At 36.7% G+C, this 25,257-nt stretch overlaps 1 protein-coding gene across 2 annotated transcripts in view; it reads right to left on the reverse strand.

Annotated features, from left to right (window-relative positions):
* Positions 1-2,681: 2,681 nt before the first annotated feature.
* Positions 2,682-25,257, reverse strand: part of SECISBP2L (SECIS binding protein 2 like) — a 31,598-nt gene continuing 9,022 nt past the window's right edge. Inside the window, exons 2-18 of one of the 2 annotated variants that reach the window (XM_030014767.2) lie at positions 23,320-23,498; positions 21,603-21,927; positions 20,945-21,080; positions 20,288-20,517; positions 20,175-20,199; positions 19,266-19,381; positions 17,228-17,359; positions 16,592-16,675; positions 15,348-15,515; positions 15,043-15,184; positions 13,217-13,386; positions 11,837-11,969; positions 10,686-10,848; positions 9,769-9,989; positions 8,947-9,101; positions 8,246-8,465; positions 2,682-7,257 (exon numbers count right to left, since the gene is read on the reverse strand). In XM_030014767.2, the coding sequence (XP_029870627.1) occupies positions 6,584-7,257; positions 8,246-8,465; positions 8,947-9,101; positions 9,769-9,989; positions 10,686-10,848; positions 11,837-11,969; positions 13,217-13,386; positions 15,043-15,184; positions 15,348-15,515; positions 16,592-16,675; positions 17,228-17,359; positions 19,266-19,381; positions 20,175-20,199; positions 20,288-20,517; positions 20,945-21,080; positions 21,603-21,927; positions 23,320-23,498 (3,273 nt within the window). In that variant the 3' untranslated portion in view covers positions 2,682-6,583. Of the gene's footprint in view, positions 7,258-8,245; positions 8,466-8,946; positions 9,102-9,768; positions 9,990-10,685; positions 10,849-11,836; positions 11,970-13,216; positions 13,387-15,042; positions 15,185-15,347; positions 15,516-16,591; positions 16,676-17,227; positions 17,360-19,265; positions 19,400-20,174; positions 20,200-20,287; positions 20,518-20,944; positions 21,081-21,602; positions 21,928-23,319; positions 23,499-25,257 lie in introns of both variants that reach the window. The other variant, XM_030014766.2, reaches the window with a different exon arrangement.

Raw genomic sequence — 25,257 nt, forward strand, 5'->3', positions numbered from 1 at the left:
GAAAGCAACAGCAGATTAAGCATCTAGTGCCTGCCTCCAGCTTTGAGTACAGCCCCGCAGCAGGAGGGATACAAAGACAAATTTCAGCCTAAAGTAGCCTAAAGCTTCGTCTGCAGAATTACCCACCACATGAAACAAGTTTCAGCAACAGCACAACGAAACTCCTGTCAGCTCAAAAGGCAGCTGGAAGCAGTCACGCTTTAGGGGCAACACAGGGCTTGGTATCCATGCGGCAGCAGGCAGGGAACATCCTTTCCTGCAATTCAGCTTAAAGCGGTATTTTTTGTAGGGCAATCCACTAGCACATATTTAAAAAGAGTAAATCCCACAACACAGTTGAACTTCTCCTAGTGTCTCCCTAGTGGCGCAGAGGAGACCCAGGGAAACACTGGAGGACATACCCTCAGCATCTCCCACTTCCATCCTTAGATGGTTGCCTTTAACTTGGCTGCAGTAAATCAGAAAGGAAACCTTGACACCGGGGCATTTCTGATTGCTTTGTTTTTGTTAATTTGCTCTCTTCGTCTACAATCAACACTCCTCCATAAGGAAGGTTTTGCAAGAGCTTCTTCCAGTTCTTGCTACCCGCAGCTTTTTTGCCAAACATCCTCACCTACTCCTCAAGACAGCTGATGGCAGAAGGGGCACTTGCCGCCTTAACTGCAGCTGGCAAATCCCCAAGAGTTTGAAACAATACTCTCAGGGGCAGAATCCATCTGAAAATGCACACTTTCCTTGCAGGAAATGCATTATAAGGAGTTTAATGCTCTAAATAACTTTTGTTTAGTTTTTTTCCTGAAAGATGCCACCCAACAGGAAGACTTTTACTGCAATTTTTGGAAAACATACAAAACCCCCACAAGTTTAGAGTGACAGTATTTTTTTGTAGCTTTGTAACTCTGCAAGAAATGAGTAACCTACTATATAAGCACGAAGACTTATAAAAGCACAAAGTTGTTTTAAATTTAGCATGGGTACACATTTAACTTCCCCTATAAATACAGGCTGAACCACTGCCTGCATGCATGGTGCTACCGCAGCCTCTGCGGTCTCCAGGGGAACCCGAGCACAGGCAGAGCTGCCACACAGATAGCTGTAGAAAATGCAATTTACTCCATGCCCCCTCTCCCATTTCCCTTTATATACGAGCAAGTCCGTCATCAGTGTTACATGATTACCAAATTCCTCTTTACTCATTAAAACACTATCCTTGGAAAACAACAGTGTGAGAGATAGCTGGGTGTTTTAGATGGTGTCCAGATGGACACCCACACACATCCCCCTCGCAAGAGTGCTTGCCAAGCGTCAGTGGAAAACTCTAATTTATTAAACAGCTACGAGCATACCAGGGGCCTGGAGCTGTTGCCAGAAAGTACATTCCAGCTTCGGTTTCCCTGCATTTTGTACTATTTGCTAACTCATAAAAGACACCAGAAGGTAAAGAGTCTTCAGCTCCATCATCTCCTTTGGGGTTTGCTTGGGCCTTTTTTAAAGCACTATTGGACCACACACACAAAAACACCCAACTGTTTTTAAAAAAAAAAACAAAAAACAAAACCCCCTAACTTTTATACACAGTGATCCTAAAAATCTGAAGAGCAATCTTTGTTGCATAAATAGTGCAATTTGACTGACTGGGGTCTTTCTCCACATTACAGACATGCAGATCCATAAACTTCCAGCTCAGTCAGTATCAACCTGGTATCTGAGAGCCCAGGTTGCTCTTGGAGCATAGGCAGTGCTAGTGCTGCTTGCAGGAACTTCAGTGCAGCAATAGCAGGAGCATTTTTTTTTTCTTGTGGTGGTGGTTCTCTGTGTGCAGCACTGCAAAGCACCCATTTAAAAAATTCTCAATAGAGGCAAGGAACTTTCCTCAAGGGCACTACAAAATGGTTAGTTTTCTTAAATGGTGAAGAAATGGAGAGGAAGAAGAAAATGCAGTTTGTAAGGCTTTGGGGTAATTAATTTTCTTGTCACTTCCATAGCACAAGTCACATGGTGCCACCTTTTTTATACTTTCTAAAACTCCTATCAGGTTGAGAAGACACAGGCAAAACCCAGATGTGAGGTGTAATTTTGACAGCAAGTGACAGCACCTACAAAGTAAGGTTTATAACAGAAGCACTTTCAACAGAAGACAACTGCAATAGCAGAATTGAAACAGAGTTAAGGAACTTAAATAGAAAATTCAAAATTACAGGATGAAGCTATATCCTTTTTGAATTGCTACAAATATTCTCACAGGTGGGAGTTGCAAAACCAGTTAATGACACTGTTACTAGAGCCAGGGAAGCGTGAGCAGTTAACCAGTGAGTCACTGGAGAACAGGGGACAACACGCTGAGAACTTTGTGTTATTTTCCAAAGGTGACTTCATGCACCAGTATAACAATAAAGACACATCAACTTAAATTCTCATACACTAGCAGCATGCAAGAAATCCTGGTTTTTGGAAGTGCCTGTGGTTATTCTTACTCTTTTGCTCTTAAGTAAAAATGTTATTTCCATGGTAGGTTTTTCTATATAATGTTTTTCTGGTCATCGAGATGGTGTGTGACAACAGAGACCTGGACTCCATAATGTGAAAAAATCCTTTTCCACCTCCTGTAGTAGAAGGGCAGCATTTGCAAACAAACTCAGGATAAAGTAGTTGTGAACAAACATATCGCTGTAACAGAGCCATAAATTTCTACAATCATTTTTATTAGTTATGGAAGAATCCCCACTAGTATTTACATAGTGCAAAAAAGCTGTTATTACTCCAAAAAGTACGGTAGACAGAACAATTATCCTTCATACAGCAAAAAAGAAATGGAACAAAACCCTTCATATTGTATTTCATAATGATTTTTCTACTGTTTTAACCTAAATATTACTATAAATTTTAAGATATTAAACAGCTTTCCTTATTAGAATCTATTTAAAAGTAAAATATATGAACTATTCATGAACATTTAGAAGGTGGGCTGTGCCAACTGGGTTTCTAATTTCAGCATTACCATTCATTGGCAAGGAAGTTTCAGGTTAGACATTCTCACATTTCCTTGTGTGTGTGGCAGGGTGGGTAGAAAACCCACATTACTTGTTTTTATGGCTTGCTTCTGCTGGTTTTTGTTTCCTTAACAAATAGTCATATCCAATTTTTAAATGGCTAACATTGCAATCAAGTCAATAGTTTCATTAGTTGGCACAACTTCACAGGAAATACTTAATGACAGTTTCAGCAAACAGCAGCTTTTCAAACAATAATACTTTTTTACATACATATTTAAAGTAACATTATTAAAATTTAAGCTTGTGTTAAAGAACTGGACAGAATCACATTATGTAAGCTCCCACCCACCCAAATGAGCATAAAGACACCTCTTATCTTTACCAGAACACCAACAAGTGCATTACTGAACATTTTCTATAATGAATTTTTAACACACAGGTCAATACCCTCTGTCACTGTTTAGCTCCAATCCTATAACTACCTGCACACAACTTAAGCAGATAAACAGGCCACTGATTTAAGCCAGTGGAACTAATGCTCTTAAGCATGTATTAGCAGGATCAGGTCCTTAACCTTACTCAGACATTGTTACTTGGTCCAACTAAGGACAACAGTTCTTCAGAATTTCTCCCTTTTACATATTTGTAATCCATGTTTCATTATTTTGACAGAGATACTTAAAGTATTTATATAAATAGGCTGTATACATAGCCACCTCTATCAGTTTTAAAGGTCCCTACCCCTACCACAGATACATTATTTTTGATTTTACCAGATAAATTAAGTGGTGAAATCATTTCTATAAAGAATGTCTTAAGAAAAGTAGATTTGTTTTCCAAATAATCATTTTCACAACAAAAATATCTATACACCTGTAACTACAGAAACATCTTTTCCTGGGGACAGTAGCAACCTGTATAGTAAACTGCATACTTTTATACCGAAATAGAAATTCAGCTACTTTTTAAAAAAATCATGGTATTGTAAAACATTTGTATGGTTTCTTTTTAAATTCTGGTGATAACAGAATCAAAATTACCACAGTGAGATACTCTCCTCAAGTGCTTCAAGTGGCAAGGAACTTCCCTAATTTTAGATGCAAATGGATCACTCCCAAAGGAATTGCAATTTCATTCTCACAGTTATTGCTTGTTCCCAGCTTATCAAAAAGGAAGCACTAAAACCAGTTTCCTTTACTCAGTTTCAGTTTGCTCCTCTAAGGGTGATCTGCCACATTTTAAAAAGAGACTAGTTCCCTATTTGCTGGCAAATTGAGAGATATTAGAAGTGCTATATCACCTTCAAGAACTCTATTAAACCTGTAGCAAAATTGCAGTTAAATAGTGGGCTGAATATTACAAGACTTCTTTGATATAAATGTCAGAAAATTTTAAAATGACAGTCCAAGTTCAGAAAAGACATACAAAAAGATGCGCCTTTGATGTTAATACTTCAAGATCAAAAGTTATTTGAATCACTGGCACTGAAAAAGCAAAAGGAAAAGTTACAAACACCTTTGTTTTTCAATGTTCTAGTGAAGTTTTGCCCTCAGTGTATACACTCATCTGAGCTGGCATCAAGACATGTGCTTACACATCCAAGGGCAAGTTTTGCTTGTCAGCAGTTCAAACACCTATCATTTCCTAAAGCAAAAACTCTTTCAAAAGATACAGACAGTAGAAATCTGCCATACGTACACTAAAAGGTTTAACATTCAGGAGGCATCATTCCTTAGTCTTTGTTTTCCTATAAAATACCTGTTCTAACGTCTAGGAAGATTACATTAAGGAACTAAGAACACAACAGAACAGCCAGTTGTCCTAGCAGCTCTCTACTGCTTATCTACATAGCATTTGCTATGCCTATACCTATCAAAGCATTATTTACATAATACACACAGTTTCTATTATTCTCATTAGCATCCAAAAAACCCCAGGGGTAGAGGATTTCTAAACCTGGAGTCTCATCTTCCCAGTGCAACTTAAAATGCCAGCATCACTAGTACTATAAGCGTTGGTCCCATATTAGTAAGTGTGGACTAAATACCTAAGCTATCCATTTCTTGTGTTTTTCAGCCTACCCAGAAGATTTTTTATGCATTTTGATACAAGTGATCAAGAAAAATGAAGTGGAATTAAGAGAAACATATGTTTCCTATAAAAGTGTTATTCATGTGAGTTACTCTTTGGCCACTCTTGTAGTAAAGCTCCTGCTGCTGGCAGTTTCAGTACATCCCTTGCCAATAAATGACAAAGATGGAAAACAGACTCCTTACATGCAAGGTTCAGACACACACTCCATCTTCAACCTGAAATGAATTCATCATCAGTTAATGGTTTTCACTTCAATATTCAGAACAAAAACACAGAACAATTCTCTAGCAACTTGTATATTTCAGGGAGGGCATATTTTTGTTTCTTTTACCTCTGAACCACTGAAATACCTCCCCATACTACAGGGCACTTCCTCCTTTCCTGGAATAACTACTTCCTTTTTTACTCTAGAGGTCAACTCCTAAAGCTGCTACAACTGTGAAAACAGACAAAAAGAGGTCACATTTTGATTAAGAATTGTAAAGATATATCCTGAATTCAACACAAGGGTGGCCAGGATCAAAGCATGCAGATGAACACGTAGAAAAACTGACCCACCATATCATTCACGCTTGCTGTTAAAGGATTATTCTTGCTTTTTGCAGTGTTATGTAGATTACAATATGCAAAACAGCATTCCTGAGGTAAGTGACAGGAGGAAGAGGAAGTCATCAGTTTACTAAAAGCCCTGGACAGGGATTATGGTTAATGATTCACTTAGTGTGGTTTGGCAGACAGCAACTGTGGAGAGCATGGGGAATTCTTGTTTTCTCTCCTGTTTTTTTAATGCAATATTTCCACCTTGTAAAAAAACCCCAAAACATTAATTATATCCCTCTGGTTTAAAGCTTTTCTGGAATCAAAGTTGTTATAGCTTATTGTAACCATCTCGATCACCAGCAGCTTTTTAACAATGCATTCACCAACTAAAAAGCTGCATCTATCTTAGTGTAAGAATCATACATTGATTTCTCTACGATTTACTTTTCATTAAGACTGCAAATGGGGTTTTCTAGCTTTTCTTTAAAGAGAACCAAAGTTTTACTTTTATTTCCAGATAGGACTAGAAAATCATGGCCAAATACACTGACATGCCTGGCATAACACCATAACACACCCATGTAAAGTGTTGGTAATCTGTCAGTCTTAATGTAGGTTATCTGTTTGAAATGAGCTACAGTCACATCTTGAAAGAATTTTGCTTAAAACTGGTCAGTTACAAGCTGTTTCCTTTTACAAAAGATCAAATGAATACTTACTGACAAATTTTCCACACAGTTTCTATTCTGGGAAATAGATACTGATTAAGAGCTAAGCTAGTTTTTAAATCAAACAAGTAACAGACAGCTACAAAAATATTGTTGTGAATTAAATACACATATTAAATGTTTAACAGTGCAAAATGTTGAGATGAAGCTTATGAAATAATGGCTGCAACCTTTACAACAGTTAGTTTTTATATTATTTCTAAAAAGTTCCTGAGTTCCTGCTTATTTTTACGGCATATAGATGGAATCTGTGTGTTCTTTATTCAAAGAACTGCAGATGGTGGGTTTATGTTGAGTGTTACTTGCGTGCTTATCGTTTGTCCATTCCTCACCATCAGTGACTGGATCAGCCTGCTCAGAAGTCTCTATTTCTTCCTCTTCACTTTGTTCTGCATTGTCTTCTTCGGCACCACTAAGGGTCTTCCCAAGCTGAAGAGTCTCCATAGTTCTCTGGGTCTCTGAAACCCAAGATTCAATTCTGCTGTTAAGCTGAACCTCTACAGAAATTGGTTCATGGGCATAATCCTCATCATCATCTTCCTCCTCCTCCTCCTCCTCTTCTAGCATTCCTGGTACAAGAGTACTGGTGGTACTGGTCATGGAGGAATTCAAAAGGTCTCGGCAGCTGCCATCCAGTGATCCTGTTTCTGTGCTCTGCTGTGAGGCCCATTCCAGATTGTCATCTGGTTTTACCTCATCTTTGTCACCTGGTGTAGATTTTCCATGATTTGTTGCTGAGGTAGTGCCAGTTGTAGCCAGAGGTGGTTGTTTATTAAGAGTGGCTTTTTCAATTTGACCATTACCAGCTTTTTCTGGTACTGCAGTCTTACATGAGGATTCTCTCTCATTTTCAGAGGTTTCTAACCCATCAGATGTTTCCACCATATTTCTCCAGTTTGTTTCTACAAGTTTCAAAAGAAGTTTAAGTAGAAAACATTAATTCTTTCTATATAAAAATATTTCTCCTGAACATGCCAGAATTGTTTAAACAGCAATAGGAGCTCATAATTTTAATATTATTCTAAGCTTGCTAGAAAAATTTCAATTAGAAGACGGGGGAAGAAGGGAAAGGGAACAACAAGAGAAAGAGCTGTGAATAACTTTGGGTTTTTACAGCATCCTAAACCAGACAAAGTTGAAATTTTGTGCACTTAAGTTTCCTGTGTAAACTGTGGAAGCACCAAATGTAACGGTGAGTGTAAACAAACAGGTTACTCTCAGGTATAAATTAAAAGCAGAAAATTGCCACAGTATTAAGTCATCTGTTTAAGGATTTTTCAAAAAAAACATTTAACAAATTAAGTTTGAGACACCACAAAAGAACTAACTAAAACCAAGACTGTATTCTTTTTAATTCACCATAAGACTAAAAAAAGAGAAGTCTTCTGACTTCAAACAAGCATTCTCCCTTTTAACACCTCTGCCATCTGGGCTTAAACAACTGGATAAATAAATTGGCCTTTTTCACACACTAGAATCACTCATTGCCATGTCAAGTTTCAAAATTTAAGCTACATGTCCTATTTTCAGAGACCTCAATAATTTAGTTCCTACCCTCTGTCATTAGTTCTTCTTCCATCATATAATCAGTTCTGTGTTTGGTACCAGTTCTATACCAGTTCAATAAAACTACAGAAGCCGCCTCCACTGATGAAAGTCAGGTAAGTGTAACACTTCTGAGGATTAGAAATTAAAATTATTATTTTCGATAGGGGCAGGGGGGGATTACTTACAAAACTATCTGAAGACTAACCAATTTTCTCTTATCCCTGAAAATTGTATAATACCGTAAATTATGACGAAATATTGTATTTTTAGCTACATTTTGCAATAAGCAGCATTTGGAAAATTCCAGCTTCTAATTACAAAAGTAAGTTTTAAGACACTTACCATATTCTTTCTCATTCACTTCAGATATGGGTTCAGAAATAACACTACAGAATGAGATAGCACTTGCTGCAGAGGGGTTACGAGAATGACCCATATGATGGGGTGCCTTCTTGACATTCTTCAAGGCTTCTTCTGCCTGTTCCTGTTCCATTGCAGCAACCATATCTCTGTATGCTTTTCTGGCCTCTTCAGTCAGTGATACCAGCTTATTAAATAGGTCCTAAGTATGAAGGCAGTTTTTATAATCAGTAGTTCTTACTAAGAATTTTCACTTTAAATTACTCCTCTTAGTCAAAGGTATACCACATAGTGAGCCCTAAGCTTATTAAGACCAAATACCTTTACTTCAACTAAAAATTAGTTCTTCTCTGTATTAAATAAAAATAAAAACACCACTCCATGTTTACCAACTTTGAGGAGATGTACTTAAAAATACTGTTTTTCTTACAATTTTAAGCCTTCCAGAGAATTTCAGATGGCATTTAAGTCTATTTGAAAGCTACAGAGATGTTGTGACTAAAGTGTTTCAACAGTCTCTCAGTTCTGTAAATACTGAATTTCAAATAAAAACACACCCTAATATAGGTCAGGGCCATTATCAAATGCATATTAGTTAGGTGCGCTCTCCATGCCAAATCAATTCTTAAGTACAAGAAACATAATTGTTTACTCCAGCCATTTATGTGAATGGCATTACTCACCTCAGCACCCGAGTAGTTGAAGATACCCACTACACTAACAGGAACCAGCTTGTTCACGCAACGGCCAAGAGCTTTACGGCCAAGAGCAAAGACAAAAGGAATTTCTTGTTCCCGTGCCATGGCTATTACATTATATAGAGCCTCATCTAGTCCACCTTGAAGAAAGCAATTTTAAATAAATATTTAGTCAGTTAAAGTCATAGCATGGTGCAATACAACTCTCTATCCCATTTTAACTGTAATTAGTCATTAAAACTTCAATACACACAATCACCAGCTACTATGTCCTACAGGATAACAAGCTATACATTTCAAGTATAGTGAGTGAGTATAGACCAAGACAATATTCTGTATTGTCTGTTAGTCCTGCACACAAATTAAACCAGAACTTTTCACAACTATTTGCTTGAGCAGAGCTTTGCTCTTCTCATATCTTAGGAAGCCTCTGTTTACATTTCTGGTTGTGGCAAAATGTGTTGGTTGGCTAACTAAGCAATTAACATTCCTCTTAAGGAATCCTCCTTAAGAGCACCCAGAGCTCAGGACTCTAGGTGTATCAAAGATTGAATGCAATAAAATTGAAGTCTATTGTATGTGTTATATCATCTATTTTTCTTTAAGCTTTTCACCCCTCATGAATGAGTTTCTTCCAGAATGGAGTAGAAAAGAATGAATGCAGAGTGACTATTACACAATCGATTGTGGAAGGGTTACTTCATACACAGTAACTAAAAAATACTTCTAACCTTGCTAATCAGCACTTCTAATCAGCACAAGAAAACTGTGAACAGTTAAGTGCACCACTTGTTTTATCATTTATACCTTTTGACTGGATTTTTTCGCAGTTGGGAGATATGATTACACACTTGATCTTGTTTAGTTTCATATGCTTAGTAACCTCACGCAACCCCATAACAAGTCTTCTCCTTGCTTTAGCTCTCATGGGATCCTTTTGATAAATCCGTTCCTGGAAGCTGACAAGCTCTTGCAATAATAGAGTCACACACTCATCTATTTCTTTACTTAGAACTTGGTTACAGTATCTATAAATTCAAAAAACATCAAATATTAGCATAGCACATAATCATTACTATTTCACTGAGCCTTTTCTTTTACCAAAGAAAAATAATTATACTTCCTCAGAACAGTTAATCTGTTATTAAAAGGATTTAAAAATCAGATGGTATACTATAAGTTAAAAATACATCCTGAAAACATTTATATTTCCAGTAACATCCCTTACCTCAAGAAGTCAGTCAAAAAGAATATTACAAAATACAAAGAAATACTCCAATAAGTGCCACAAGCAACTATCCTTTTCCTTAATTTGGTACTCTATAAAGATACATTAATAAAAAAGCAGTAATGTATTAAGAGTGACTATTATAGTATTTTCAGCATTCATAAGTATTCCTTCCTTTCCCATCCAAAGTATATGTAGTCCTCCTTTAAAAAAAATTTTTTTAGAGAATACTTCCACCTAGCTTATTTATTGGAGCAACCAAAGAAAGTCCAAAGCGTGTGTGTATACATATATATACACACAGACACACACATTTGGGTATGTATATCTACACACACACACACAGAGCAACCCACCTATAGCAAAAAAAAAAAAAGGAAAAAAGAAAACACTTGCAGAAACTTCTGTTGAAGAAAAGGTAGATCCTCCTAAGTCTACTAAACCTACCCACACTTAAAAGATGAAGGTGACTGAATTAATAATGCAAAACTCTTACTCTCTGAATCTCTTGCTGTGAATTTTGGTTATTGCAGAAGATGCCATTGGACTGCCTATACCAGAACTAGCAGGTGAACCTTGTGACACTGGGGTCATACAGTATGGAGAATTCTGACTTGCTGGCGAAAGTGAAGTATCACTAGGCATACTTAGTCCAGTTTCTGAAAGACAATTTTGAAACATTGTAAAATGCAAAGACATTTTCACATAAAAGAAACAGCATCACACTTCTTACATATCACTCCCTTGCTTTTTCCAAATTACATTCTGAAAACACTAAACAATATTCTTCCCTGAAGGGATAGTTGAGGAGGGGGGAAACAAAACAAGCACATACACAATACTCAGCATGCATTGGGTAAATAAGCAATATTTGAATATTGATTTAAAAATATCCAAAGCTTAGTTTGGGCAATGGATAGAACAGAAGGGAAAACCTGCCTAAATGCTACAACTTCTTCCCATAATTCTTTACTATTTATATATATAATATTTTACTAACTTATTCCTAGAATATTTAAGATTTTCACACTTATCTTCAGTTAGGTGAAGTCAGACAGGTCATTCAGAAGAAAAGTTCTGAAGCAGTACTTCTGGAATATTGATAGACACCTCCTTCCCCACCCCAGCCCAAATATGTCAGAGACATTGAAAATTCTTTGTAGTTTTCCAGTTGCTCAGAGCTGTTGCTGCAAACTGACAGTCCAGACATTGCAGCTGACTTACAATAGCGTTCAACAAACTGCAAAACCTTATTTATGGTTTGCAACTTCTATATCGGGAAAGCTTTCAGTATGCTTATCATTAAAAAACATTGTGATTAACATGGCATGGTCAACAACAGGTCACATTTAGTCCGCTTATCAAAAATGCTATCAACTCTGACATGTTGGGAACTTCTACTCAAGAGAAATTTATTATAAGACTGTATGGAGATTATGTACTTAGAACCCATGCTTCCTGAACCTTCCACAGCTGAAGGACAGACAAGATATTTTAGAAGAGGATTCCAATTCCTAGTATTTCACGTTAAAAAAGGTTAAATGGTAACATCAATAAATTGTGTTGCATAAAAAGACAAAATATTAAAATAAGCAGATCAGTACAGTGCAGGGGGAGAGAAAGGGGACTAGAGAGATAGAGACCAACCTTCTTGAGAGGCCAACTCCTGAGACTGATCAGCAGTCAAGTTTATATGAACCTCTTTCTGTTCGTCAGATCCCAAAAGGCTATGGTCAGCTGATAAACGGCCTTTCTTCTCTTCTCTCTCTTTCAAAATAATCTAGGAACAAAACCAAATCAGCATCTGAAAGTTAGTGATACCTGTAAAGAAAAATGTCCATTTGACTGAACATAAAATAAAGTTAACCAAATTGTTTTGAACCTTCCTACTCATACCAGGGCAGAAGACCCTGAAATTATTTCAGTTTCCTCTTTGATCACAAACAGTATTTCATTCCAGCATTTTATAGATAGTATACTCAATCCTCTCATACTTCTACGTAAATAGTGCTTTCAACAGTTTAAAGTACTTTCACAGCTTCTGATGCATTAACACGCACTCACTAACAATTCCCCATCCCTACCCCTGTAAAAAAACACCTTATACAAGAATACTAGTCATCTTTGTGAAGCACCACAACAGATAGAATCCTTTCTATAAAAGAAAGTGCAAAGGTAAGTAGCCATGGATATATTGGTATTGCTACAATAAATAATAACACCAACATAAAGGCATTGACAACCGAGTTTAGAAAACAGTTCTGAAGAGGTAGCTGTGAATTTCTCTAACTCAAGTAGATCATGGATAAGTCAGGAAAAAAGATTGCTGGAGAGGGGAGGAAAAAAGAAAAGGCAACATACTCAAAGCCAAGCTTTGTACAAACACAGCTTTACCAGATTTTAACTGCCTGTATCAAAGTGATCTTGATAAGAAATGTGGTGCAGGAATACAGGTGACTTTCACGCTTTTTTTTTTTTTTAAAAAGGCTTTCACTTTCTTTTTTTAGGGCTAGTTTTTTGTCTTTTACCTTCCGATTTCCAAATGTACTGTATTCTCTGTGTATATACCTACTTTATGTGTGCATGCATATATAAAACCAATTATTTCTAAGTTTACTCAATTAAAAATAATGTTTTTACTTCAAGTTCTATACCTATCTCTAAAAAAAGAGTAGGAAAATTTAATGTTAGCATACTACGTTGCACTACAAACTAGGATTCAAAAACATACAAAAAACCATGCAAGTTTTCCCATATGTCCTAGCGCTTACAGTTAAAAAAATCCTTGCAATCTGTATTGAGATAGATTTATATCACCTTCAACTATTTATGGCGGTATAAAAGAGGTTACGTGCCTAGATCCAAAGGACAGGACATCAGTGTAACAGGAACTAAAGGCAGAAGCTCATGACTCCCTCACCCTATGCTCATGGTCACTAATCCTCAAGTAAGAAAATACCAGTTTATTTTTGAAGTATGAGTGTGAGTCAAGACACTCCAGGGTTGATCCAGGGTTGATATGTTTACCTTTTTAAGTGCTGTAGGGCGTTTCAGTTTTGCAATCTCTCTTTCTTTTCCTCTTTTCACTTTTGGGGCAGTTGAATCCAAAGGATTAAGGCAACCCGTAGATGGCTGTCCCTTTGTTAAGGACCTTCTGTTGGCAGATTCTTTGGTATGAAAGGGAGCAGCACTGCCAACTAAATACAAAAAAAGATATTAGTTTCACCAAAAGACATGTCAACTTTATTTCAACACTGTTTTCAGAATTTCCACTGATGAATTCTCGAAGTACATTCTCCTTCCTTGGAAAAAAAGCAGTTCATAATGACAGGAAGATTACATCATCAGATATTGTTGCTACCAGATGGTTTTACACTTTCTTCAACTTAGCCTCATGTTTTAGGAAGCTATGGATTCCAGGAAAGGAATTACTTTAATACTAGTAAGGGATCTCTCTCAAATGACTACACATAGCTTTATTAGTAAGGTGATAATAGTAAGAGAAGTTGCAAATATTTATCCAAACATTGATTTTTAGTTGTCAAAGACTTGATTAGTTGACAGGACAAAACAGATGAGAGTGCAACATGCATTAAGTGTATCTTCTGCAAGAAAGAGAATAAAACAAATGCGGTCTCCCATGGAAATGACAACTATTCTTTGCTGAGCATTGTTTGACATAAGCTTGCCAACTTGAATTAATGTTTGAACACAGCTGAAACTCAAAGCAGGTAACTGAAGCAACACACAAGAGGGAAAATGGTAACTATGTGCATAACGATGGACTCTAGGCTACATACTACTGCCTAGGAATGAGATTCACGGGCTATAATAGATAACTACAAAAATGCCAATTCTGTGTTCAGTAGCAAGCACAAAAAAGCTAATTTAATGTTAAGTGTTGATAAAGAAATAGAGAACAAAAAAGTGTAATTAAGCCATTGCATACATTCATGATGGAACTATAACTTAACATACTGTGCATGTCTGATCATCCTTATTTTCAAAAAGATACGGTAGAACTACAAGAAGGTACAGAGAAAGCGATATGGATTATCAGAAAAGACATGATTCCACAGTGGAATAAATAGACTAGGACTCTTCAGACTAGAAGAGAGATGACAGACCTCCAAGAACCATAGATGAGGAAAGCAGGGAATGATTGCTCAGTCTCTTTGCGATACAAAGGCTATGAAAGCTAGCAAAATTATGAGTGGGGCACAAAAAACCCCAACCCTGAACCCCACCCCCAAAAAAACACAGCAGAAGGAAGAGCTTCTCCATACAGCATGTAGTAAGGTTAGAATTCACTGCCATTGGACCTTATGGACAGCAAAAGCACACGATAGTGATCACTAGTTTAAGAAACAAATTTGGTTTAAGAAAGCCTTGGGTCAGGAGGCCCTGAACTATAGTCAGTAGAGACAGGAAGAATACCCTGGAGAGGTATCCCTCTGTATCATAGTCACAGGTATCCTCTCTAAGCTGCTTTCAAAGAGAATTCTGTAGTATCTGTATTAGATGTTTGGTTTGACCCAATACAGTCCTTTTCACATACTCATTGCAGCACTGAATTACTCTCAAGACATGAATCCTGAATTTCGAATAGCAGATCTTTTAAGAGAAGTTTGTCCTCAGTTTCTACATGCACTTTCACCATTGCATACTGCAGCTCAGAAGAAGAAAGCACAGGTGAATTTTTTGAGAAATGCATTAAGAAAGTTTTCTCAGGTTTTTATTATGTTTATATTCAAAACCTAAAACTTGACAGGAAAAAAGCATATTTAAGATGCTCAATCACATTTATATTGTCACAAAATGCATTTAGCAATAGTCAAGCAGATTAGCAATACCTGTGTATGAGAGGGGCCTGGTGTTGGTGATCTGACGAGCTTTCATTGCTTGCTGCTGCTTTTCAAGAGCTGCTAACATGTCGCCCAAATCTAACTGAACAGGGGTCTTGCTCTTCTTTCCAGCCGCTTTTGATAAAGCCTCCTATAACAAAAACATCATGTGCTGATAAATACAAAGAAATAGTGCCTCAAAACATTCTTTACAAAGAGATTCTTGCTATTATAGAAAAAGAGGAGCAGCAGCTAACTGATACTGCTCTTAACCAACTATGGGGGAGGAGGCAGGGACACACAGTACTACACACTTGAAGTTTTTTCTGTTCCATGCTTATCTCCGAATACTCTTGAGCTGTCGCAAGTGCTGCTGCCAAGGCCTTCTTCTTCTGACTTTTTGCACGCTTTGGTACAGAGGTTGTAATGGGAATAGGAGTTTGGACTATATTGATTGGAGAATTCTCCGGTAAGTCATCCAACTAGGATTTAAAAAAAAAAAAAAACAAAAAACCACCACAATTAAAGACCTTTCTCTCAAGACCGTAGGAAATGTGGTACTCCAGAAATGAACCACTGCTTTGGTCAGCAATATGACATCCCAATTATTAAGTACAGCTAGATGAGACAGTGGGTTAGTAAAACTAGAAACTTATGTATATTTAATTTTTGTATGGGAAAACTATTATATTTATCTCCAATTATGCCTTCAGAAGGTTTTTCCAGTCTGACTGCTAAATAAGGGAGTGGGTTGGTTTTTTTCCCCTGTGAAGATTTCATGTAGGACTTTATTTTCCTGGAAAGCAGCCAAATAGACTAAGTAGTCTAGATAAACATTTTGTTGCAGAACTGTACAAGTAGATCAGGTATTAAAAGAGCATCTTTCCAACAACTGTTTCTACAGCCTGAAAGCAGATAAAGTTTAGTTTATTTTAATTTCAGAATAAGCTACACAAACTGTAATTATTTTTAAAATTGACACCATTACTACATATTTGCAGATTGAACAATTTTAAGAAAAGTCTGCATCAAAGCATCAGTCTGAATGCAAACCCTCTTGAGTCAAAGAATAACCAGGATGTAGTTTACGTATAAACACAAAGAAAGCTCGATAATCCTCAAAACTATTTTTAATCTCAAAAATCCTATTGCATCTACTGTTCACCCAAAATTTAGCATGCAACTTCAAAAAGCACAAAACTTGTGAGAAACCGTCAGTGAGATGGAGAAGTTGGGAGTTGGACTTGATGATCTTTAGGGGTTACTTCCAACTTGGGATATTCTATCATTCTAAGCATCTAGCATATGTATCTTACAGTTTCACTTGCTAATCATCTCATTAGCAGGCAAAAATCCAGCAGTCTTTTTTTAAAGAGAGGTTCTCTGCACCACTTACTTTAATTGGCATTTCTTTAGCATCCAAAACTGGTAACAAACGCCCTAAGAACATCACAATTACCACATTATCAGTATTGTAGCCGAGACTCAAAAAAAATTACACAATCAAGTAGTCTCAAAACAACTTAAAAATGCTTTGCAAAAGAAAATAATTACTTACTACTTTGGGTGAAATCTTTTGCTGGATGTTACTACTTTTGCTGCTGCCATTGTCACTATTTAGCTCTGGAAACTCATCTTCATCCTGAACAATAAACAAGTTAAGAGTGAAGAGAACGGAACCAAAAGTCACATGAAAAGCATCAACTGAAATGGCCAAAGCTAGAAGAATGAATTGAATCCTGAAGTCCCACATAAGCTAGAATGGCTTAAGAGTGACGCAAATAGAAAGTGATGAAAAATTAACAAAGAGTTTCTGTATCAGAATAACCTTTTTCAAAAAGAACAATTTATTAATGTTTCATATTAAAGAAATCCAATTACAATTAGAGAGGAGGGGGATAAACCAGAGAACACAGTAATTTTTATTCGCTAGTGAACAGAAAAAGTTACTTCAAAGTTGCTTATCTAATCTGTCAGTCACGGATAGTTCTAAATTCTTAGACTTTCCACAACACCCAAACACAAGTCTTTGTACGTACAACAATGAAAGCATCATATAATAATTAAATTAGTGCACTATATTGTACACCTCTTGGAGTCAGATGTTTTGCAACCTCTCCCTGCTGAGAACATCACTTATTCTACACACAACTTGCATCACTGTAATGCAGAAACAGTTTTCATACAACACTACCTCAAAATACAGAGGTTCAGGACTCTGCTCAGTTCTGCTTGACTGGCTTGTAGTTAAAGGTTTTTCATGTCGTTTCTGCAAATTCTGCCTTCTTTCTGAAGACGTGCTGTGGTCTCTGCATCTGAAACTGGACTGAAAATAATAAACGTGATTACCACTTTGCAATTTCTATTTTTCAAGATGTGTGTGCACACGTGTAAGGCATTCTCATGTCTGCTAATTAGCAGCTAAGAAGGTACAGTTTTTATGGAATTAGATTTAATAAGCTGTGCTCTGGTGTTTTGTTTTTTGTGGGTTTCTTTTGGTTGTTTGGGTTTTTGGTGGTTTTTTTTTTTTTGTTTTGGGTTTTTTTTGTTTGTTTGGTGGTTTGTTTTTTTTTTTTTTTACAACTGCACATATTTTACAGATACTACCAATTATTCCCGCCCCCCCCCAGCCCCCAAGCCAAATACAGTATCTCTATATATTCATCTCCAAATTTCTGATTTAAAAAAAAATAGGGTCCTTTTGGCCAAACAAAGAAAACCACAAGAATTGCTGATGACTCCATATAACTCAGACACGAATTCTGAGGAACTGTCTGTAACCATGATCAATCAAAAGAACTTTCTCCCACCACATAATTAGTCTGCATGCAATTATTGCCTTTTCAACATGTGTTTTATGACAATGCACAGGCACAGAGTTCTCTGAAGACCAGAGACCTCAGTCTAGTGGTATAAACATTCTTCTGTTTATTACGTGAAAGGTTGGTGGAAACCCATGTGCAAGACTGGTTGGCTGAAAGCAAAACATGATTTGCATCTGAAATTCTGGCACTCTCATACTAGTGTATTTCTCAAGAAAATTTCCTACAGACCTGGTACAAATTTAGTTTCAAAGGAAAATAGTTTCTAGGACAATTCTGCCTTGAGGTACAGTGAATTTGGCTGGGAAAACCTCATGTAAAACTCTGTGCCAGCTTTGTTTTTAAGTATCTAAAATAACTGCCAGATTTAGAGTATGAACTGCGACTGGATGAAAGGAAATCTGGTTCTTCCTACTCTCCCAATGCCATAAGCCACAAATAATGGCTTCTAAAAGCCTCCGATTTGACTACAGGTTATAAAAAGATTCAGAACTGCTACACTGCCAGATATGAGCATCAACAAGCTTCTTTATATAATAAACCCACAGATACCAAATGGGAAGATTCAAGACAAATTAACAATTCCATCTAAAAAAAACTAAAGAGGGCAAGCTAGCTCACATATCTGTGCATACAGGCACACCTATGATAAAGCTCCCACTTATAAGATCAGCTATTCTTGTCTGCAATAACTGAATTCAAACATTCAAGCAAAACCTATGTTTGAGCAAAGGCGGATGTTTCAGCCTTCTCTCTGCCCCCACCTCTGCACACCGCCCCCCAGTAAAACCAGACTATCAAAATTAGGAAGGCCACCTTGTCCTCACATACTAATTACAGAAATCCTGTCCCACTTGAAGGAAGTTTCACAGAAACATATTCAAGTTTTAGCATAAAATAATTTTAATTCACTTAAAAATGCTAAAAATATGGTATGCTAATATAAACGTAAAAAATAAAGTTTCAAAGACAACAAGGAGTGAGAACACAGGATTCTAGTTCACCATCACATCAGAATCTTTCTTTAGAAAGTTTGAGATTTTTTTTTCTTCTAAAACGTGAATGGGTCAAACTGAACTAACTTTTCTACACCCACACTCTCTCAATTCCACAAGTTACTTTATATATGCAATGTTCTTGCTAAGTAGATACATATAAAGAACAGGCTATAGGCAGAAGATTGCCAAGTACAAGAAATTTTTTTTTATATATATATATATAATATAGTGCTAGCTCAAGAAACATACAAGGTAGGAATATGCAACTTGACTTTTAGGTTAAGTTTCTACACTTTTCATTCACTGTTTTCATTATCTATTCTTATGTTAATTTTTTAATCCATTTCAAATTCCTTATTTTCATATATTACAAGAAACAGAATGCTTAAATTCAGAACCACTAACAACATACCTGTGAACTATTTCTTTGCTCAGCTTGTCTTCCACCTCTAGAAAATGTCTGAGTTTTTTCAATCCAAGGCTTTTTTTGCGTTCCCTGGGAATTTACATTAGTCCAACTTACACCAGCTGAAAGAGAAGTGCCATCTATGAAAATTAGTATAAAAAGTAGTAAATATGAATTAGTATGACAGAATGCATCAGCAATACACATGCCACCTGAGCCAGGAACACAATTTTGATACAAATAAATAAAGTTCTCCAAGAAAGTCTAATTCTCTGACATTTACTTCTGTAGCTATTTCTAGATGTTAGCAGAATTGCCTTTATGGAAGAGACAGATTACAGACCTACAAATTGCCAACAACTGATCATCAAGAAGCAGTCAAAGGAAATCTCAGGTTCACATCCATACCAATTTCAGTCCAGCAATAAATAATGGCCACTAGCATTACCCACTACTAGCAGACTAATCAAAATATTTATTCTGTTACAGTACTTCTTTAAAGCTTCTAAAAAAGTATCAGTGCTTCTTAAATAGAGAATGAGAACTCTTTGGCTCTATTACCACCCAGGCACGAACTGCAGTCCAACATGGTAAGGAAGCTTGAGGATAAAATACAACAGAAGCACAGCTTTGTCTGAATGCTTCCATTGCAGTCTCTGGCTTTTTTAATGCTTTAAAGGCAGCTGTTGATAAATCATTAGTGACAGCTACTTATACACTTGTTCATTCAACAAGTTACAGAGGTTTTGGTGGAAGTGGTAGAAATCACAGTAAAGACATTTTCAGAAGTATCTGATCAGTTAGAGTAGCATGCTGGAAGTAAATCAAGAGATGGTTCCTAGCAAAATGTAAAGCAAAAATACAAAAGTGACCCAGCCAAATTTTAAACAGCTCACCAGCTAAGACAATGCTTACTTGTATTTATTGACGGTTCTACAACCTGAAAAGGAAAAAAAAAATTTTTTTAGTAATTTTTATTAGTCTGTAGGATACAAATATAGTTAAGTTATTCAGTTATGTTTACATACATTCATTGCACAAGAATCTGGATTTCTTGAAGTCGCAGCTGCAGCCTGGTTATTGCCATGCTTAGGACTACAATAACCACTGTCACTGTCAATGTCTGCTTCACTTGCACCCTGTTCACTAGAGGACTCTGCAGCAGGGTGAGAAGTTCTTCTGCGCCTGCCTTTTGATTTCCAAAGCATTGCAGAGGCACTCTCAGAAAGTGACTTATTAGCTATATCTGAAGGAAAGTCTGCAAGAAACAATAAAAATGTATTTACTTGTGCAGGAATTGTTAAAAAACATGAAAAACCTACACATCATAAAAACAAATGGGAAAAGCCAAAGTCAAATTTCCTTTTAATAAAATTAAAAACAGCACTGAATTTAAACAAATTATGTCTAGGTCTAACTATTAATAATAATCAACTCCTTCAAGAAGAGTCCGTTTCTGACAGTGGCAAAGTCTCTGCAGGAGTACCATATCACTGCAATGTTATAATGTGACATATTGAGTAGGTCTCTGCAACCATCAGCACGTTTTCTTCATTACCTTTTTGATCTGCAAAGATTCCTCTTAAAAGCCACATCTAAACCTGGTCCACCTTCTTTTAGAAAAGATGGTGACTGACATGTAGCTCTAGTTATTTCATACACCCAGAACACAAGAAAGAAATTACCTGTTTGCTGTGATGCATCAACCAACAAAACAATCTTTGATCTGTTCTCAGGACCTGATGAACTAGTCTCCTTTTGAGTGGCAACATTTTTCACTGGAGGACGTTTATTTTTCATATGCGTCTGTAACTGCTGTTGCTGTTTGAAAAGATTAGCCACACATACACCTAAGTCATATGGTTTGACTTCATAGTTGTAATCAGACAAAGCAATTAAAAGTTCTAATACTCTCTACAGAAGCCACTTGTTTAAAGACAAGAGATTAAGGGAAATATTCATAAAAATATTTGATTTATTAACCTCTTCACAGTATTTTCATCATGAACTGTTTATGATGTGGAAGTATCAAAAAAAAGGTAAAGAAAGTATGGGTATACTTCCTTTGTTCTCTAGTAAAGTAATTCTAAGCTCAGACCAAGCTAGCAGAGAGGCAATAGAAGGGAGTTTCCCATATTATACTCACAGGCTTTATAAACTCATCAAGTATTTTAACACAAAATATCTCTGTAGACAGAGTTTTGCTACTCTGATTAACGCCTTTTCTGCCCACCTTTCCTTCCATTGATATTACTGACAAACATGTTGTTGCTCAAATGAAATGCCCTGTGCAAAGATATTTTCTTTATACAGTTCTACTTACCCTATTAAAAAAAGACTTACTTTTTGTATGACTGGCCCCCTGTTACTGCTTCTGCTCCGCTGACTGGATAATGGGAAGACCTGGCCTGACGGGTTGGGACGCTCAGTGCATTCTGTAGTAACTGTATTTACTGCATTTGCCGTTTGAAAGGGTGCAGAATAGGGGGTAGGGAAAGGATGATAGAAACCCATGACCTGAGCACATGGTGCTGGCATCAGCTGGTAATACGTATATTCTGTAGAAACAGGTGGTTGAGCAGATATTATAGGATAAGCAAGGTATGGTCCTGCAGGATTTGGGTTGGGTTGCTGCCATCTGATGTCATTGTTATATAATGGAAACTGTCTGTAAAAATCAAAAGGAAAGACAACTGCTCTAAGTTTTTCCCTCTTGAGGAAATTCAGACCTCTACCACCCCCTTAAAAAAAAAAACAAAACCCAAATAACCACAACTCATTTGTTTCATGAGCTCCTAGCTTTTAATAACTGAACTTAAATTTATCAGGACTTCTTAGAGATGCTAATTAAATGATTCACAAGCTTACATTACATTCGAGTGCAAAATAAGTATCTTTGTTGATCCTGCATTTGTATAAACTTATTAAATTTCTAACATTAAACTTAGAAATACAACATAGGTATTTCCTTTGAAAAGTACTTTGGACCCATTACAATTTCATTGCTTCAGAAAATACATACAACCTAAGCAGATACCTTGTGTAAGCTTAGGTAAGCTAGCAGACTCATGGAACAGTGACATTCATTAGCTAACTCAGGGCCAAGCACTTGAGTACATTAAGTTGTCAACTCACCCTTGTTCAGAATTGCTACAAAAATGCAGGCCTTAAGAAGCACACATGAAAATAGGCATTTACAAACTTACTACTGAAACCAAGTGTGGACATTTCTTCCTGTGTTTATTTGTGATACAGCATACTACAAGACCACCACCTTGGAAACTATGAACCCAATTCTCTTTCCCTTCAAACCACCAAGAGACCAGGATACCATCTACACAGAAAATGCAGAGGCCCAAATATTAGAAAAAGAGAATAGGAAAAGTAACAATTCAGGGTAATTTTACAGACCTGCAGCAGGCAGTTGCTAAAGGATTATTTTTGTTCTTACCTATTCAACTGCAGCAGCACTAAAGTGCTGTCCTAAGCAAACATTGGGTACATTTTTCAAAAACAAACAGCAATAATTATTTATGCCTTACACATAAAATAATCAACACTGAAGTTGTGCATTCAAGAAACAATACATTTGGGCTATAATAAAGAGTTCCTAAACTCAATGTATTGTAATTAGTTATGTGAAGAAAACTGGATACAGCCACACTCAATACAAGTGTCAGCTGCATACTGTTTCACCATGGCAGGACCCAAGTTGGACACCTGGAGCCCTGCTTCAGCATCAGAGATTCAGACACAGACCTCTTGACAGCCCTGGAAGATGCAAGAGCACAGCAGGTGACTGAGAGATTTGTACCAGATCTCTGTAGTCAGGAAAAGAAAAGCAGCAAAGAACATGAATAGAGAAAAGTAGAGGAAAGGAAATGAGTAAAAAGAGACTGGGGACAGAGAAACTTCATCCTCACCCATGAAGGGTCAGAAGATTAAATACAGTGAACAAAATGAATATACAGCCAACAGTCACCGACTCCTCAAGTCTACAAAAAGTTTGAACTCATTTAAAAATAGATCATCTTCCATGAAGACCACAACCTCTTATTACCTATTGGATTGGTTTTCCTGTACAAATGGATAGCAAGTGATCAGGTAGCTAGGGATAGGAGTTGGTTCCATGCCATTAATTCCTCCACTGTCATTAGGAAGCGCCATTGGGATCATTAGTGTTTCTGCACCTTTCTTCTGAGGAATAAATGGTTCTACTTCAGCTGACAGCTTGACATTCTTAAGAAAGAGAAAAGAAACAATGTCTTCATTAAATACAAGCATAAATTGCTTGGTAAAATTTACGTTCATAAAGTTTTATGGTAATTGCCACAAATAGCAGGCAAATGGATGACAGACTACAGGATTTCTGCAGTAAACTGAAAGAGATGGAAAACAGTTGGCAAGTGCTTGTTACATCCTTCCAATCAACACAAAGTGTAATACAGATCACCAACATTTAGCATTTGTATTAACATTTACATTTTCAAAGTGCAATACAAACACTAATTAATTTAAAAGGGACTGAAGTTCAGATCTTGCAGAGGATATACTAGTCTGAGCACAGAAAGAAATCAAATTAGCACTGTAGGTGGAGCACAGTTGTGTAGGCTTTCCTAAGTGAAACCAACATATGGAAGATGTAGTAACGCCTGGCCTGCTCTACAAAATTGACCATGTTCCTAACCAATTATAAAAAAGATTTTTCAGCAGTAAGCCATAGGTTTACTGCAAAAATAGATGGTGTATCACAGAAGAACCACATACACAAATTCCATCTGCACAATTTAAAGAATATGAATAAATTTGCCATGAAGAAGGCATTAAAGACTGCTTAGAAATAAGTTTTAAACTGCACTTTCAAATAAAAGTATCTCCCCCAGTCCCAAAGGTATCCTCAACAGTTTATAAGTTGTTTTTACCCTCACTTTTGGTCTTGTACGGAATAGCTGGATCTTTAACAGTGAAAATATATAAAAATACTTAAATACTAAGAATACATGAAATACTTAAAACAATGAAAAATGCTCTGTTTAATAAGACAACAGCAGATCCAAAGTACCCTTAAATTCTATATTCCATTATAAGTTACATTCAGCCAAAAAGGATCTTTTTTGTAAAAAGATTTCAGCTTAATTATACTTGTCTCACATCAACATCTCATATAACACCAATTTCTAGGAAGATTCTCTCTAAAGCAAGCAAGGACTCCAGAAACTTTTTCCTTCCATTTGTCTGAGAAAGAATTCCAAAGGCAACACAACCTGTACAAGGACATGCTCTTATTTTACAAAAAGGAGAACCTGAAGGTTTGATGTGCTGAGGACAGTCTTATATCCTTGCCACTACCTGTGGAACATCCACATGAGCAGAAACAGTTAAACAATGGGAGTTCTGAAAATATCATGGCAAGTAGTCCTGCATCTACCACACACTTCCCAGCCCTTGTCCTCGCTCTGTGTCAAATCCACAATCCATCCAGAGACAGCCTTACTGTCCAATATCTGAATCTATAAACTTACTTAGAAAGTCCCCAAAATTTATTTTTTTAAATAAGATCCCATATTTGTTTAGCAGCAAGGGGGTGGAGGTGGTGGGAAGGGCAAGCTGAAAAATATTTTGAAAATACAGTTGTCCCAGTCAGTAAGAAAAGCTACTTTTACTTCATGAGTAGGTACTTTAATATATCAGACTGAACTAGAAAAAGCGAGGTCAAGGCCCACTCATGCAGAGTATTGGATCTTTGTTTAGTTAGTCTGACACACTTACATACAAGAAAATTTAATTACTGAGCAAAAGGTAGAATCATCAAGTAAACTACTGAGAGCATGAGTTACACTGTAATTCACCAAATGAGTTGAAAACCAACTGGTATTTAAGCACTTTGCTGTCATGTACTCCAGGAGAGGGAAACAAAAACCATAGTTGATACTGTAAAAGCTCCCTAACTTTCATATAAAGTATTATATTCACTATTAAATCGTCATAAGTACCAGTG

The sequence above is a fragment of the Aquila chrysaetos genome, chromosome 5 (genome assembly GCF_900496995.4).
Source record: "Aquila chrysaetos chrysaetos chromosome 5, bAquChr1.4, whole genome shotgun sequence".
Classification (NCBI taxonomy): domain Eukaryota; kingdom Metazoa; phylum Chordata; class Aves; order Accipitriformes; family Accipitridae; genus Aquila; species Aquila chrysaetos.